The sequence below is a fragment of the Diabrotica undecimpunctata genome, chromosome 8 (assembly GCF_040954645.1).
Source record: "Diabrotica undecimpunctata isolate CICGRU chromosome 8, icDiaUnde3, whole genome shotgun sequence".
Classification (NCBI taxonomy): domain Eukaryota; kingdom Metazoa; phylum Arthropoda; class Insecta; order Coleoptera; family Chrysomelidae; genus Diabrotica; species Diabrotica undecimpunctata.
The window spans coordinates 28,700,680-28,715,580 of NC_092810.1; the positions used below are offsets into that span (position 1 = coordinate 28,700,680).

General features: G+C 36.1%; 1 protein-coding gene across 3 annotated transcripts in view; it reads left to right on the top strand.

Annotated features, from left to right (window-relative positions):
* Positions 1–14,901, top strand: part of Plp (Pericentrin-like protein) — a 147,968-nt gene that overhangs the window by 35,797 nt on the left and 97,270 nt on the right. For 2 of the 3 annotated variants that reach the window (XM_072539956.1, XM_072539957.1), the window contains exons 8-14: positions 152–331; positions 1,111–1,236; positions 8,793–8,909; positions 8,994–9,238; positions 9,318–9,628; positions 9,985–10,193; positions 12,258–12,450. In XM_072539956.1, the coding sequence (XP_072396057.1) occupies positions 152–331; positions 1,111–1,236; positions 8,793–8,909; positions 8,994–9,238; positions 9,318–9,628; positions 9,985–10,193; positions 12,258–12,450 (1,381 nt within the window). The remainder of the gene's footprint in view (positions 1–151; positions 332–1,110; positions 1,237–8,792; positions 8,910–8,993; positions 9,239–9,317; positions 9,629–9,984; positions 10,194–12,257; positions 12,451–14,901) is intronic. The other variant, XM_072539958.1, reaches the window with a different exon arrangement.

Below are 14,901 nucleotides of genomic sequence, written 5' to 3' on the forward strand. Positions count from 1 at the left end.
TTTCATTGCATTTCCGTCGTTTTTATTTTTTCATACCTCTTCGCGATCCACCACACCGATTAATACATTCAGTCCGTAGCCCGCCATGAAAGCTATGCTTCCAATATGCAACGATTTTGTTCCATCAGAATTATTTTATTTTTTGTTCTAGATAACCAAATGCGACCTGGACGCGATGACTGACGACGATTTTTCGAATCTGAAAAGAGAAATTAACAAATCACATTTGAGTAACTTGCTCAAACATAGCATTTCCGCAGCAACAATTAAACCGCAAATAGAAGAAAATATACACATAGACGAGAACGTAACTAAATTGGCGGATATTGAGGTAAATAATATATATACATTTTATTCTATTTGTTAAATTCTATCACCTAACACCTTGCACATCAATCTACGTTATGCAGTTTAGGCGCTAAAAGATTAAGGATATTTAATAAGATAATTTGACTGTTTAAGAAGTGACAGATGACATTTGACATATGGCACCATTTTAAATCCACGAAAATAGAATACTACAGTCGTCATTTTAAACCAAAATTATAACCTTATAGTCCGCTACTGCGCATGCGGGGGGGGGGCTTGGCTTAAAATACTCTCAAAATATAAAATTTTCCCAGACTCTAAACAGATTTTAAATTAGTGATATGTGATACTGCCCCCTTACGTCATTTGCATATAAGATTATTGACTGACACTTCTTGAGGTAATTTTAGTACTTTCATGTAAAAACTGTTTGCTACCTAGTATGTATCCTTATCTTCCTCTCTTTTAGACTTGTCATACGTCTTTCTAGCCCGTCTCTTCTCCTTAACCTTCTGTTGCACTTTATCGTTCCACCACCAAGTTCTTTTTGTCTCTAGGAGGCCCTTTCCCAGATGTTATTCCTAACATTTTCCCACTCATACCACAACTTCGCTGTTAGGTTACCACCAGTCATTTATCATATCTTTTTCCTCAAACTCTTCCAGCACTCTACTCTTGAAGACTTTTGCCAAGTATGTATCCTTTAACTTCTACCACTTTACCTTTCGATATCTTACTTTCTTTCTTTTTCGCCTCAATTTAAAACTGTATTGTATATTAACAATGTATACTGTCTTATAGGCCAGATATGAAGAAAAGTTAAATCAAATCAAAGAAAAATACGAGGAGGAACTGGAAAACTTGAGAAATCAACTGGAAATCGCCGAGAAGCAGCATCTAAGTATAAGTTCAACAGTGCAAGAAGTGGTAAAGTTTAAAGTCATTTATTTAAATGTGGTGTCAGTTATTCTTAATAAAGTACGCTTATTTTTGTATTAGATATATAACAAGAAAAGGTTCAAACAGTTAAGTGGTTTTATTAAAATAATTTTTTTAGAATTCGCGGATTTCTTTTTTATTTCGTTTCTCAATCACATTTTCATTTGTAACAATTAAACAATAAGTCTCATAAATAAATCATTTTTATTTGTTTTGGAAGCTTTACGCTTTGCAGCATTTTAAAACTATCAGAAATATACTGGGCGTAAATAAAAATGGAAGTCCAAGTTGAAAGGTACCTGTAATGTTTAACACAGCATCGAATATTATACAGTAAAACCTGCCACATCCGGATCAATGTGGCGACCGAGTGATCCGAATATGAAAAAATCCGGATATCAAGACTATTTAAAAATATTTATAAGAGCGTTTCACGTTAAGAAAATAACATTAGGCTTATGGAGATCAGTGTTGCCAAAACTCTCAGGAATGCGGTTTACTAGATTGTCGATATATTTTTCGAATTTCCATTTTCAATTAACATTTAACTGTAAAGTCAGAATAACAACTGAAGAACCACAAAGCCTTATTATCATTATGTAGTCTCAGAGAACGACATAAAATCGCTGACATACGCACACCGTATTATTTTAAGTTGCAATTAGTAATTAGATATATGCATTCCAAGCGGTCCGTTTATTTGCTTTTAAATCTTTAATAGCCGGCAAAGTGCATGATTTAACTAAGCAATATTTTCTACTGATTTCTATGATTCATGGTATGATATTCTTACCGAAAAACAAATAAACTGTCGTTACTATAATTAAAATAAGATAAAATAAAATTATCTTTTGTAAATACTATTTATTTAATTAAAATCATTTTCCCTACTTTTCATCTCTTGTTTCGAATGGGCACTTTTGGTCAATTAAGTTAAAAAACGTTAATTTAATTCATGTCTGTGAAAACATAAATACAAATTATACAACCCTGAATCGTGCTTGCGTTCATCGTGGCATCGCTGCGCTTCTATCGTCCATAAGAAATACATGGCCCTATCTCCGCAATGTTATTTTCTTAACTTGGAACGCTGTATAGCTGTAAACGGCCTGAATTTTTTACAATACATAGTTTATAGCGTTTTAGGTATTTAATATTAGGACTAAAATACAATACATACATATATTACATAGGTAAAATAAAAACCAAAAACCTAGAGTTTTCAAGCTGTATTTCTGTTCTTATAAACAAAAATTAAATGTTTATAAACTTAGTACGTACATACTATATGTTCCATACTAAAAACAAAAGGTTACACAACTTACACATTAGTTTTTGAAAACATTGGTTATTTTCTGCTGCTTGCCACACGGTACACGTTTTTTTGAAGCCATGTCTCTCATCCTTTTTAAGAGCATCACGTCACTTGCACAAATATCTTCTTGACTTTCAACGTAGCACAGCAGAGCCTCGAACGACTAAATGCTTCGGAGTGGCTCAATACCACCGGATTTTTGTCAGCGCTTTCATCCCCTTCGTTGTCGAGTTTATATCATCATTATGGTACACCATGTTCAATATATCGCCATGTGTTAATTCGTTCTTCTGCACTCAACCACTTGTTAACATAGTCTTCCTTTATTTTTTCACATCCCGGCAGGTACTTTACTAGTTCAGCGATCTCTTCTTCGTTGAAATCTTCATTGGTACCTTCCTCTGGTTTTTCTCCCGTCCACTCATCAGATGTTTTGTGGTCTAACAGCTTCCTCCATGATCTTACCATTGTTGTTGGTTTTATTTCATCATGCTTGTGCCACTCACATCACCAAATCCAACATGTCCACTTTTTTTAGAGTCTCTGTAAGGTTTTCTCCTTCATCCCTTCCAGCAATCAATGCCGTCATAAACTTTCGTCGATAGACACGTTTTCTAGATTCTATAACACCTTGGTCCATAGGCTGACAGAGGGATGTCACATTTGGCGGCAAAAAAGACACTTTATTTCGCCATCTTTTAGTTCTTCTGGGTCGGGATGAGAGAGTGCGTTGTCCAACAGCATGACTGCCTTTCTCAGTAGATTATTTTTTGCTAAATATTTTTCAACCTTTGATTGTGAAACCACTCTTTGAATAGAAGACTGTTCATCCAAACACTTTTTTAATGACGGTACCAAACTGGCAGTAAAGAAAAGTCTCTAAAGTTTTTGAAAGCCCTAGGTTTTTTTGACTTTCCGATAAATCCTAGAGGGAGTTTGTGAAATCCTGTAGCGTTGCTGCAGACTAAAATTGTCACTCTTTCTTTTTTCTTCTTGAATCCTGGTGCACTGACTTCTTGTTTTGAGGCCAGAGTGTAGGTCGGCAGCATTTTATAATTGAGACCTGTTCCGTCACAATTGTAAAGCTGGTCTCCGGTAATTCCTTCTTCTTCTAGTAAGCTGTGCAAGGTCTTTTTGAAGACTTCGACAACTTCTGGGTCAGCAGACAGTTTCTCACCACATATCTGTAGCTTCCGCACACCGTACCGATTTTTCCAACTCTCCAACCATCCTTCACTTGTCTTGAAATCATTATAACCTCCAATTTCTTTGTTGAAGTGTAAAGCTTCTTCTTTTCAGTATAGGCCCTGGGATTGGTAATCTCTGCTCCCTCCTTTGGGTGAACCAAAGATACACTCATTGATATGGTTGTCCGGATGTAGCAGGTCAGACTGCTACAATGAACAAAACAAATACTATATTGTAATCGGCAACCACTATCGTAATTACTGTTTGTTCCAAATAAAGTGTGCAAAATTGGCCCAGTCAGTACTGTACAAAATAATCAGTGTCTAATCCAAAAATAAGCATTCTGTATAAGCATATATATATATATATATATATATATATATATATATATATATATATATATATATATAAAATATATAAAGATCAGTTTAACTCTAACTTTGATTAGATGAAGCCAGGAATGGTAGGTTCAAGTGATAATGCCACAGGAAATTAATTAGCAAACATAACATCACAATAAGAGAGAGAGAGTTAAACTTTTCTTATATAAACAGTGCTCGTTCTTAAGTCCTTTTCCACCATAATTTCAGCCACCTGTACATTGTTTGTATGATGGTGTATTAACGTAAATATTTAAAATGGCTGACTAGCGCCATTTTGTAAAATTATTTCTAACGACAAGTTACTAACTTGCATGTAATATGGCAAGTAATATCTTATTTAAGTTACTATATCACTCGGTACGTTTCTATATTTTTCCACGATTCCCTATGATCCCAATTAAGACAATTTTACAAAATAGTCTCATTTTGAGTAATTACGTCACTACAATATCATAAAAATAACGTAACTTAATTTGAGTTACGCAAAAATGTATTAATTTATGTTTTATGGTTAAAAAAATATGGATAGAAATATGAATTGATGTGCGTACTTTGGAAGTTCATTGAAAAGGTATTTATTTACATCAAAGATACATTTCAAACGAAAACGTATTATAATTCTTTGGAGTATGTATGTAGTATATGACTCACCGTAGTTTCTTACTTACTAACTTAATAAATTTTTCAACCAGAATCAATTATGTAGGTATAAATTCAAGCTTTTAAAAAAGGTTAAAAATGTATCTTTGGTATGAATACAAACTTTGTTTCATCAATTCACGTCTCTATTATAATAATACTGGTGTGACTAGAAAATATGTGAAATTTACATACTATTTTGCATACAATTTTATGATTGTGATACTGATATTGTCCAACCAAGTTCTTCTATGTGTAAATACGGCGAGAAAGTCAAGTAACAAAGGTCGTCGCACAAGTTTTTTCATTCTTATACTTGGTTTTTGTTAATTTCGGGCGTGCCTTTGACAGTTTATCACATGCTGCTGTGTGAAAAATTCTGAAGCTAAAAAACATCCCGCAAAGATAATCTCTATTCTCGAGTCACTATACACTGAGGAGAAATGCAGCGTGACATGTGACATACAATGGAATTCGAATTTCTTAATGGAGTGAGACGGGGATGCGTGCTTTCTCCGTTACTTTTCAATATAGCTGTATACCACATTCTCCCCAAACTAGACTCTGTCACAAGAGCCATACAATGGACGTTAACCACACGCCTAAGTGATCTAGAATACGTCGATGGGACAAAGGTTCCGAGATGTGGCTGACCAATTGGCAAACACTTTCTACTGAAACCAATAAAATAGGTTTTGAAAATCAATATTAATAAAATCAAATTCATGAGAATCGATGCAATAAATACATGAAATTCAGTATTAATAACTCACAGATTGAAAATATGCACAATTTCACTTACTTTTTTTTTTCTTGACTCAGCGGTTTGATTACGATTGCTCAGCAGTCAATCGTTTCTTGGTTAAAAGAGTCAACTGCACAGAGGATGTCGTATGTTCTAATTAGTGAACTGATGGTGTGTATGGATTCGTATATGAAACCTTTTCATTATAGGATGAAGTAGCAAAATCCTTTTCTTTCTTGTCAACTTTTATAACCGATAACCCTCCCACAAGAAATATTTTATTAAAATTGACTCATAAATAAATCAATCAATCTCTAATTCAATGACATACAACAATCTCTTAAGTCGTCGTGAACAGTCTTCCAGAACACCTCGAATATATGGCCTACCCAAAATTCACAAACCTGATATTCCTCTACGTCCCATTGTCAGTGCATACAACTGCCCTACACAACTATTGGCCAAAACTCTACAACCCCTCGCCGAAAATGCTTCATCCTTCGTCAAAAATTTTTCATCTTCCAAAATCAATTCTACAGACAAATAAATGGTGCCCCAATGGGCTCCCCACTATCTCCAGTAATTGCCAATATCTTTATGGAAGACTTCCGAGCAGTATCCACATCAATGCTTAAACCCACATGGATTCATCCCTATTGTTTCTCGACGTTATCATAAAGAAAAACCAATCCCAAGGTTTTCATTACTCTGTTTATCGAAAACCCACCCATACCAATCGTTACTTGCATACCAACTCTCATCACCTCCCTTAAATTCAGCCATTAATACTCTTGTCTCTAGTTTAAAACAAGCCCTCATCCAAAACGGTTACCGCGGAAATTACATCAATAGGAGCATTCACAGACATCAATCTCCCACTCAATCTCAACCCAAAGACTCAGACCTTCATCATACGAAAGCTTTTCTTCGTTACATCAAAGGTGTCACTGACGAAATCGATAAAATTCTAAAATCAAGAGGAATACAGACAATATTTGTCCCCCAACAAAAACTTTGATCCCTTGTCCGATCAATCGAAGACAACATTCCAAATTAACAACACGAAGTTTATGAAATTCCTTGTGCAGACTGCCCACGATACTATATAGGCCAAACAAATCGTAGAATTCAAAATAGGATTTATGAAAATTCCATTTCTGTTCCCAATTCCGACTCAATTTCAACTCTAGGTCAACACCATCTTCATATTGGACACAAAAATTAATTTTGAAAACTACAGAACCATAGCCCTCATCCGCTTCTATAAACCAAGAATTATCCGAGAAGCCATAGAAATTGAAAAAAGGCCAAATTGTCTAAATAAAAGAGATGACGGCATACGATTACCTTCGACTTAAAGACCTCTCATAAAGAAAATACCGTCCACTCCACCCGTCAATCAAAGTCTTACTGCCAGAAATGTTCGCGCCAACCCACTCACCAATCTCCAAGCCACGTCACCATCGACGGTATAAATGACCCGTCCCCTATTTCCAACACCAGTAATGAATTGATTATTGATCAGTGTAGTAGTTTCTGGGGACTCGGGAGATAATCGACGGGGTTCAATCCGGAAGACTGTTGAGTTTAATAATAATTCCTGTACTAGTAACCTTCCTATTTGAATCGGTATCAATAGAGTGTTATGACGTCATTTCAGCATCCCTGTTTCGTCAGACACTCAGGCGGATATACAGTCAAATACGGCAAAAACAATTTAATATGATAGTTTTCTGTCCTTTGCGCTATACCAAACGTGCAAAAGTTTACATATTTCATCAAAAACTTGCGATCGCTTTGATGAATTGAAATCTCTTTTTAATATACAGGTTGCTAAAATACGAGATCTGTCCCAAAAGTATCTTAGCTTTCACCCAGTCAGAGGCATGGTTGGATGTCAATCCTGCTCGAATAAGAATATACTGCTATCAGTTATGTAAATATCTGAAGCAGTTCTGAAATTCAGCTTTTATAATGACTTTCTCTGTCATTTTGGTAACACATAATCAGCCGCAGAGTGCTATGTCGGGAGTGTACGAAGAATGGTAGTGATATTTAGTTTTGTGACTTTTTTGTTATACTAAAAACTGTTGCACAAGATTCAATTAATGCGCTGGAGTATTATCCTGATTAAAAAACTAGTTGTCATTGGCCCAGAAATTGTCCATTGTCACTGTCAATACATAACTTTTCAGAATTCCAAGAACGCTTTCTAGATTTAGCACCAACGACAAACACATTTGATATTTTTTGGTGTTATTGTGCTAGAAGGTCACCGGGAAGGCGGCCACTGTCATCACAGATTTGAAACCGATTGAACCATTCTTTTATCTGGGGTTTACTTATACATGATCTCCAAATAACTTTTGCATCATTTGAATAGTTCCCGAGGATTTCTTTTTCAATTTAAAGCAAAACTTTGTTGTCAATTCGTCCAAATGCGCGAATGGAAAAGGAAAATGGCAACAAAATCATGCATTATTAACTAGACAGGTGCCGTTGGTATCTAGTATATAAATATGTTCTTGAATAGTTACTAATTACGCTAGTATCTAGTAGAGGGCACTAGAAATGATTGGCGCGAAGCTACGAACGAAGGTCAGATACTTTTAGGACAAACCTCCGTGTCAAAAACAGTTTATTTATTCATTCTCGTTAATTGTTCAGATTCTGGCATTTATACTACTCCATTTTCTTGTAAATGTTCTCTCTCTATCTCTTTCTCCAATGGCGCTACAGCCCATATGGACACTTGGCCTCCTTCAACCTTGCCGGTCCCGCGTCGACCTTCTCCAGGTTCGCATGTCTAGCAAATTTTGCGCGTCCGCTGCCACATTCCCACTACATGACCAGCTCATCAAAGTCTCTCAAGTTTAACGAATTCTGAGATCGGTGCCTCTTTGAACAGTTGGTAGAGTTCATGGTTGTACCCGGATATCCATACTCCGTTTTCATTAATATTTAGGTCCAAATATCTTCCTTAGCACTTTTCATTCGTCAAGTTTGTAAATGTTCCATTATATGTTTATTGTATCTGCGTCTGGGTCTTAATTATTTTCTGAATGCTTCACAATTATAGTAACCAACGAGTTTTAAATGGTAAGGGTAAAAAACTGAGAATAAAAATAACTATGTTGTATAACAATCCACAGAAACTCATTTCAGTACGCAAAAAGTAGCAAAAAAAAACAAAGAAGTACCACATATTCTCTAGACTTACTATATATGTTGTGTTACGTTTCATGTTCTGTTATAACCTGCATGCATTTAACAGGGTAGTTCAGAAGAATTCGAAATGAACGAAGTAATTCAGAGTTACGAAAGAAGACTGCAAGAACAAGTTATTCTTGCCAAGAATGATATTGTTGCTGGACTGGAAGCACAGATACAGGTACAATGGTTTCACCACATTTGTGTTGCATCAAATTTACGTAAAGCTTTTCTAAATGAAAACTATATCGAATAATGATTTTAGCGTTTGGCTGCCAATGAACCCGAAAGTGACGAATGGCCATCGGAACTTCTACGCATAAGAGATAAATTTACAGAAAAACACGAGGCGGAGAAGATTGTTTTGAATGAAAAATACCGATTAGAGGTAGAGAAGTTGAAGGAGGAACATCAGAAGATATTGGATGGAGTTTTAGATGGAGCGAAGCGACGTAGATTGAGGGACGAGGAGAGTTTGAACAAGGACGAAATGGAAATTTTGAAAGAAAGGTAAGAAAACCCATTCATTGGTTTACTGTTGTTCAATGGAGCAATATTAATATGTTATATCTCTTCATCTATTTGTCAGAGACATCTTGAAGCAACGAGTGGCTTCTATGCACAACCTTTTCGGGGAACTGTTGAAATATTTTACACAATGCGAGGATGAATTGAACAATACACTCGTCGAAGAACTATTGAAACAAGGATTCGACAAGAATATGTCCCAAATCGAAGACGAGCTGAATTTGACGAGATCGAGCCCTACGAGCTCCAGTAAAACCAGCGACAGTACTTTCAATATCACAAGAGTCCATCTTACGCCCAACTTCACTGATTTGATCAATATTATTGAGAGTAGTTCACCCGAAGAAGCAGATTCGAAGGATGTTTCTATTGGTAAGAGTTATTTTGTTTTTATATAATATTGAATGAATTCATATTAATGTTTTTCTAGAGCTAGTGGCGTTTTAAATCATAAAAGTTTATATGCATTTATATTTTCATATCTTGCTTTAATGGTTAGTTTAAAAAATTATTTTTATTGTTTTTATGTAGTATAAAACACATTTTTATTCCAATGTGTATGGGTTATAGTCCAACTATTTAACCATGTGTATGGCTTGACCACGTGAAGTACAACATATCAGCCCTAAAAATTTCATAATATGTACTAGGAACTAAGCGAATCGAGTTTAATTTTGCAGCTAACTATTACATGTGTTGTAAGATATAAAAAATATATTTCTCTTTAGATGTGAAGAATGAGTTAACCGTTTGTCTAGAAAAATTAAAACAGGAAGCTCAGTCCATCCTCAGTCTAACCACAAAACAACCAGTCGGTGCCATTTTGGACTCTAAGAATAATACTAATTTGGAAGAACAAATAAATTCGCTAACAAGGAGGCTAGCAACCGAAACACAACTTAAAGAAGATCTAAAATCCGAGTTGGAAGAAAATCAGGTAAGTTTTTGGATCTCTAGATCCCGTATAGTAGTCTCCATCATGACTTTTTGAGCCTTAGTTTCCTGAGTCCCCTGATTTTACATGTACACGTTTCACTATAAGCCTTACTACCGATTCTATGGTAAGATGTGCTTCGACGGTGACATGTCTCACAAACGTAGTATTTGGATGAGGGGAGAGTTGGACGCAATAGATGGTATTCTGTTGTGATAAGGGGCAGCTTTTCATATTGGAGATAAAAGGGTGATATCGTCTCTTTTATTGAGACAATCGGGACGATTTTTCATTTCAATGGCTTCTACGATAACATTGATACATTGTTTAAATGTTTCATTCACTTCTTGACCCAAGTGTTACTAAGTTTGGAAATTATTTTATTAGATGTATTTTTTATGATATACAGTAGGAAATTTTTAAACATTGAGAAATAAAACATAAATATTTTGTTACATGGTAAACTACTAAGAGTCCATTTGAATTGCGTTTAATGAGAGCTATGCTAATCTGACATAGAGAAGAAGACTCCCCTTGTGAACCCGAGAAAATGTTAATACAGAGTTTTCACAACAGAGGTGAGGTTGCGTCTCAGTAATCAAAATGTTTTTTTATCACATATGTAACAGAAATCATTCACTAAACTGACACACTTCCGTGAGATGTTATTTCACATAAGCAAAGCGTTCTGAAGCAAGAAATGTTACTATTACAGCATAAACTATAGAACAATTAAATTCCCCCAAACATGTGTTGCTAGGAATCAATTTGTAACTTTTTCTTTACTACTACTAAGGATTTCCACAGTTTTCACTGTCTTCCTTCACTCAACCGTTTTCTCCAATTTTCCCTGTCATTCCAGTCTCCATCTCGCAGGGTTCTTTTCTCCATAGCCTCGTCGATTTCATCTCTGAATGACCTTCGGGGTCTTCCTCTCTTTCTTCTTCCAATCGGGCTCCATTCTGTGATTTTGTTTATCCAGCGTCCTCTGTCCGCTCTTCTGACGTGGCCGTACCAGGATAGTCTCTTCTCCTCTATATAGTCAATTATGTCTGATTGCACTCCCATTCTCCGCTTAATCTCTGCGTTTTCAATTCTGTCTCTTTTTGTAAGTCTACAGCTTCTTCTCAGGAATTCCATTTCTACTGCTCTTATTCTACCTCTATTTCTCTTGTTTATTGTCCAGTTTTCGGACCCATATGTCAGGATACTTCTTGTCAGGGTGTTACATATTCTCTTTTTTGTCTTTATCGTAATGTTCTTATCCCACAACACTGAGTTTAGTTGTCTTATACAGTTTCTTGTTTGTCTCAGTCTGTTGTTTATATCTTCTTCTGTTGTTCCCTGGTTCGATATTATGGTTCCTAAATACTTGAATTTATCTGTTCCATTTATTTGTCTTCCCTCGTCTATCTCTAGGTTTCTCATATCCTTGTTTTCTGTTGTTAGGTATTCGGTTTTCTCTAAGTTTATTTCCATTCCGTTGTTTTTATATTCTTCTTCTAGTTTTCTGAGCATAAAGCTGAGATCTTCTTCATCTTGTGCGATGACTACTTGATCGTCGGCAAAACTTAAGGTGTATAGATATTCGTCTCTTACTGGTATCTCCTCCATGGTTTGAGTGTCTTTTCCAAGAATATTTTAAACAGAGTAGGGGACGTAGCACAGCCTTGTAGAAGTCCTTTTGTCGTCTTAAATGGATTGTAGGCTTTATTTCCACATTTAATAGCTACTTTGTTTTCTTTGTATAGTGCTTTAACTGCTTTTATTAGTGTTTGTCGGATTCCGAGATCATTCATTGCTTCCCATAATTTGACTCTAGGTATTGAGTCATATGCTTTCTTTAGATCAACAAAGGCCAGATGGACCGGTCTACCTTTTGCCATTTTCTTCTCTATTTCTTCTTCTACTTTTTCTTTAGCAAACAAAAATATATAAATCCTTGGTTTTTATAAACCACTTGCGTCTAGTAATGAAATGATCTGTATGCTCTGGATATTAAGAGCTCAGAATAGGTAATTTTAAGCTTATGCAATCATAGTTTGATTTTGTTACGTTCATTTTTAGAAATACACCGAAACGTTGGAAAAAGAAAGAGAACGATTGGAAACGGAACTGGAAAACGTCATAGCCAAGGAAAACATACTTGAAGAGGACCTTACCGCTGCCAAAAATAAGATCGGTCAACTTTTAGAGAGCGGTCGAAAAGAAATCGTTTCGGAGGGGTACGGAGAAGCTGGAGTACATTCCCAAAGTTTAGGTAATATTTTTTTTTCTGCTATTAACTATGTTTAATATTTTTTCTAAGCATATATTAGTATAGTCGGTCCGCTGTAGAATATATCAAACAACAATCGCAGTATGACGAAGATTGATACTTAGAATCTACAGAGTACAGTCTTGTGAAAGCGTGTTTTTCAACGACTAATTGTCATATTATTTAAATTTTAAATTCATTTTCGTGATTTAAAGTTAAATGTTTATTTACAAAAAGAGTTTTGAATCTAAAACGGGAATTATATTCAGATTATTATATTCAGAATCTCTGAATTGCCATTTTATTATTTGAGAAGGACTATAACTCTGTCCAACGGAACGGTATTGTGGTGTAATGGGCGTCGTTATTAAGATTTTTGTATTAGAAATAATTATAAATATTGAATAATATTAAATATTTAACTAGGACAATATTGTGTATTGTGCAATATCAAATATTTGTATAATTTGTAAAATACAAACCATGTAAAGTTACATAGCGATTCTGCGGTCTTTGCTAAGTAGTTATTGTAAATCGTTATGTGTACAGTGAAAAAAATTAAAGTAAACTGAATGGAAGCAACAAAATCAAAGTGGAAAAATATCAATTGCCACAGCAGAAACAATGGACATGGCAAAAATCGACAAGAGGATGATTTGCAGCAAAAAATCAGAATAACTAAAATAATTGAAAAATAAAAAAACAAACTTGTAAGTTTTGTGTTTCATTGAGAAGTTTTAAGTGGAAAAGAGCGGTACGTAACGTCAGATATTTTTAGTATGTTTTGTTTAATTGGCATGAATTTCTTTCGGGGAAAACTGCTTTTTTAGTAAATATTTAATCACGCACCTTCGCCCTTTTGCCTGGGCTGAGGCGCTTGTGCGCTGTGATAAGAAACTTATGCAAGTGATAGATTCGACCGTTAATTGATGGAAATTCATTTTATATAATAATAAAAAACTGAAAACTTTTCTTTTCAAAACTCCCACAAAATTTATCATAATTTTTTATCACTACACCTGTTTCGTCAGGATGCCTTTCTCAAATGATCTATTTTGGTATGCGTTTACATTTTATTGTCTTTAACCGAATAAGTTAAGGATGGAATAACTGTTTGTCTCAAGTTGGTCATTCAGAATTATGTCTGTATTTTTTAAATTGTTAATTTCCGTAGATTAGTAAAGATAGCTTTTTTTTTATTCTAGTAAAGATAACAATCTGATTCACGCAGTCTAACTCATACAGTCTGACCCACTTTTCTAGCTTCCAACTTCCAGCATCTTTCCCTCTTACCTTTGCCGTTGGTTCAGCTGTCTTTCCTCCTCTTTCTTTCTTGATCACTGCACGAATATAGTTGTGTACACTAGTCCAACCTGCTTTATTTTCAATCATTTTCTCATTTCTCTCACTGTAAGAAATTTCACACCTGTCTCTCTTTTCATTCTGTTCCTTTCTACTATCCATCTGTTACACTCTAACATCGTATGTGTCACAGTGTCCGACTATCCACAGTATAGGCATGCATCGGTGTCAGCCTTTCCGAACCTGGAGAGGTAGGCTCTAAAACACCCGTGTTCTGTGAGCACCTGCGTCAGGAAATAATCCAGTCGCCTGTGTCCACAGTCCATTGAGTGAACCTAATGCCTCGACAAGTTCATCCATGGTAAAGGGTACGGCCCGCTCAGCTCCCTCATCCCTCCATACACTATGCCATCTGCCGTCCGGAAAGAGCCCTCGTGTTACCTCAAGCTTCTTGTCCATAGACATTTCGTAAGGAGGATACGCATGGAATTTCTTTATGACGATCTTGTATCCCTGACCCCAGATGTCCTCATCCAGCTTTTCACACAGCTCTTTCCAGTGCCTTCTTTTTTCTTTACGGTTTTTTTCTGTAAAGTTCCCTCTTCCTTGCGCGGTACTCTTCCTCGATCTCCCCGATGACCTCAGGGTTGATCCCTGCTCTGCCCCTTGTTCTCGTTAATCTTCTTATTGCTATTCATTCATTTCTTAGTGCCTCGATGTTTGCATTTCACCAGTATGGCATCCTGTTGACATTTTGGCGACCTATCTTGCTTCCTTCCATCGCTTCTTTAATGACTCACTCCAGGTTTTCCATCGTCGGTGGTTGACCCTGCATTATGCTCACTCTTCATTTAATCAACTCCTCGTATACTTTCCAGTCATTCCTATCGCCTTATCCGCCCCCCGATGTTCCAGACCCACGGACCGCGTTAGTGGTCCCCGTTCCGGTTATCGAGAACCCGATGTACCGATGTTCAGTTCCGGTGTAGTCTGGCCAAAACCTTCCAGCTTCTTGGTTTCGTCGCTATTCCTTGTGTCGCCATGGCCACGTCGATGTACGTACCCGTACCTCTCCTAACAAACGTAGTCTCCAGACCTGTGTTCAGAACCAGTAGGTCTAGAGTACCCACCCAATCAGTCAGTATCTTGCCG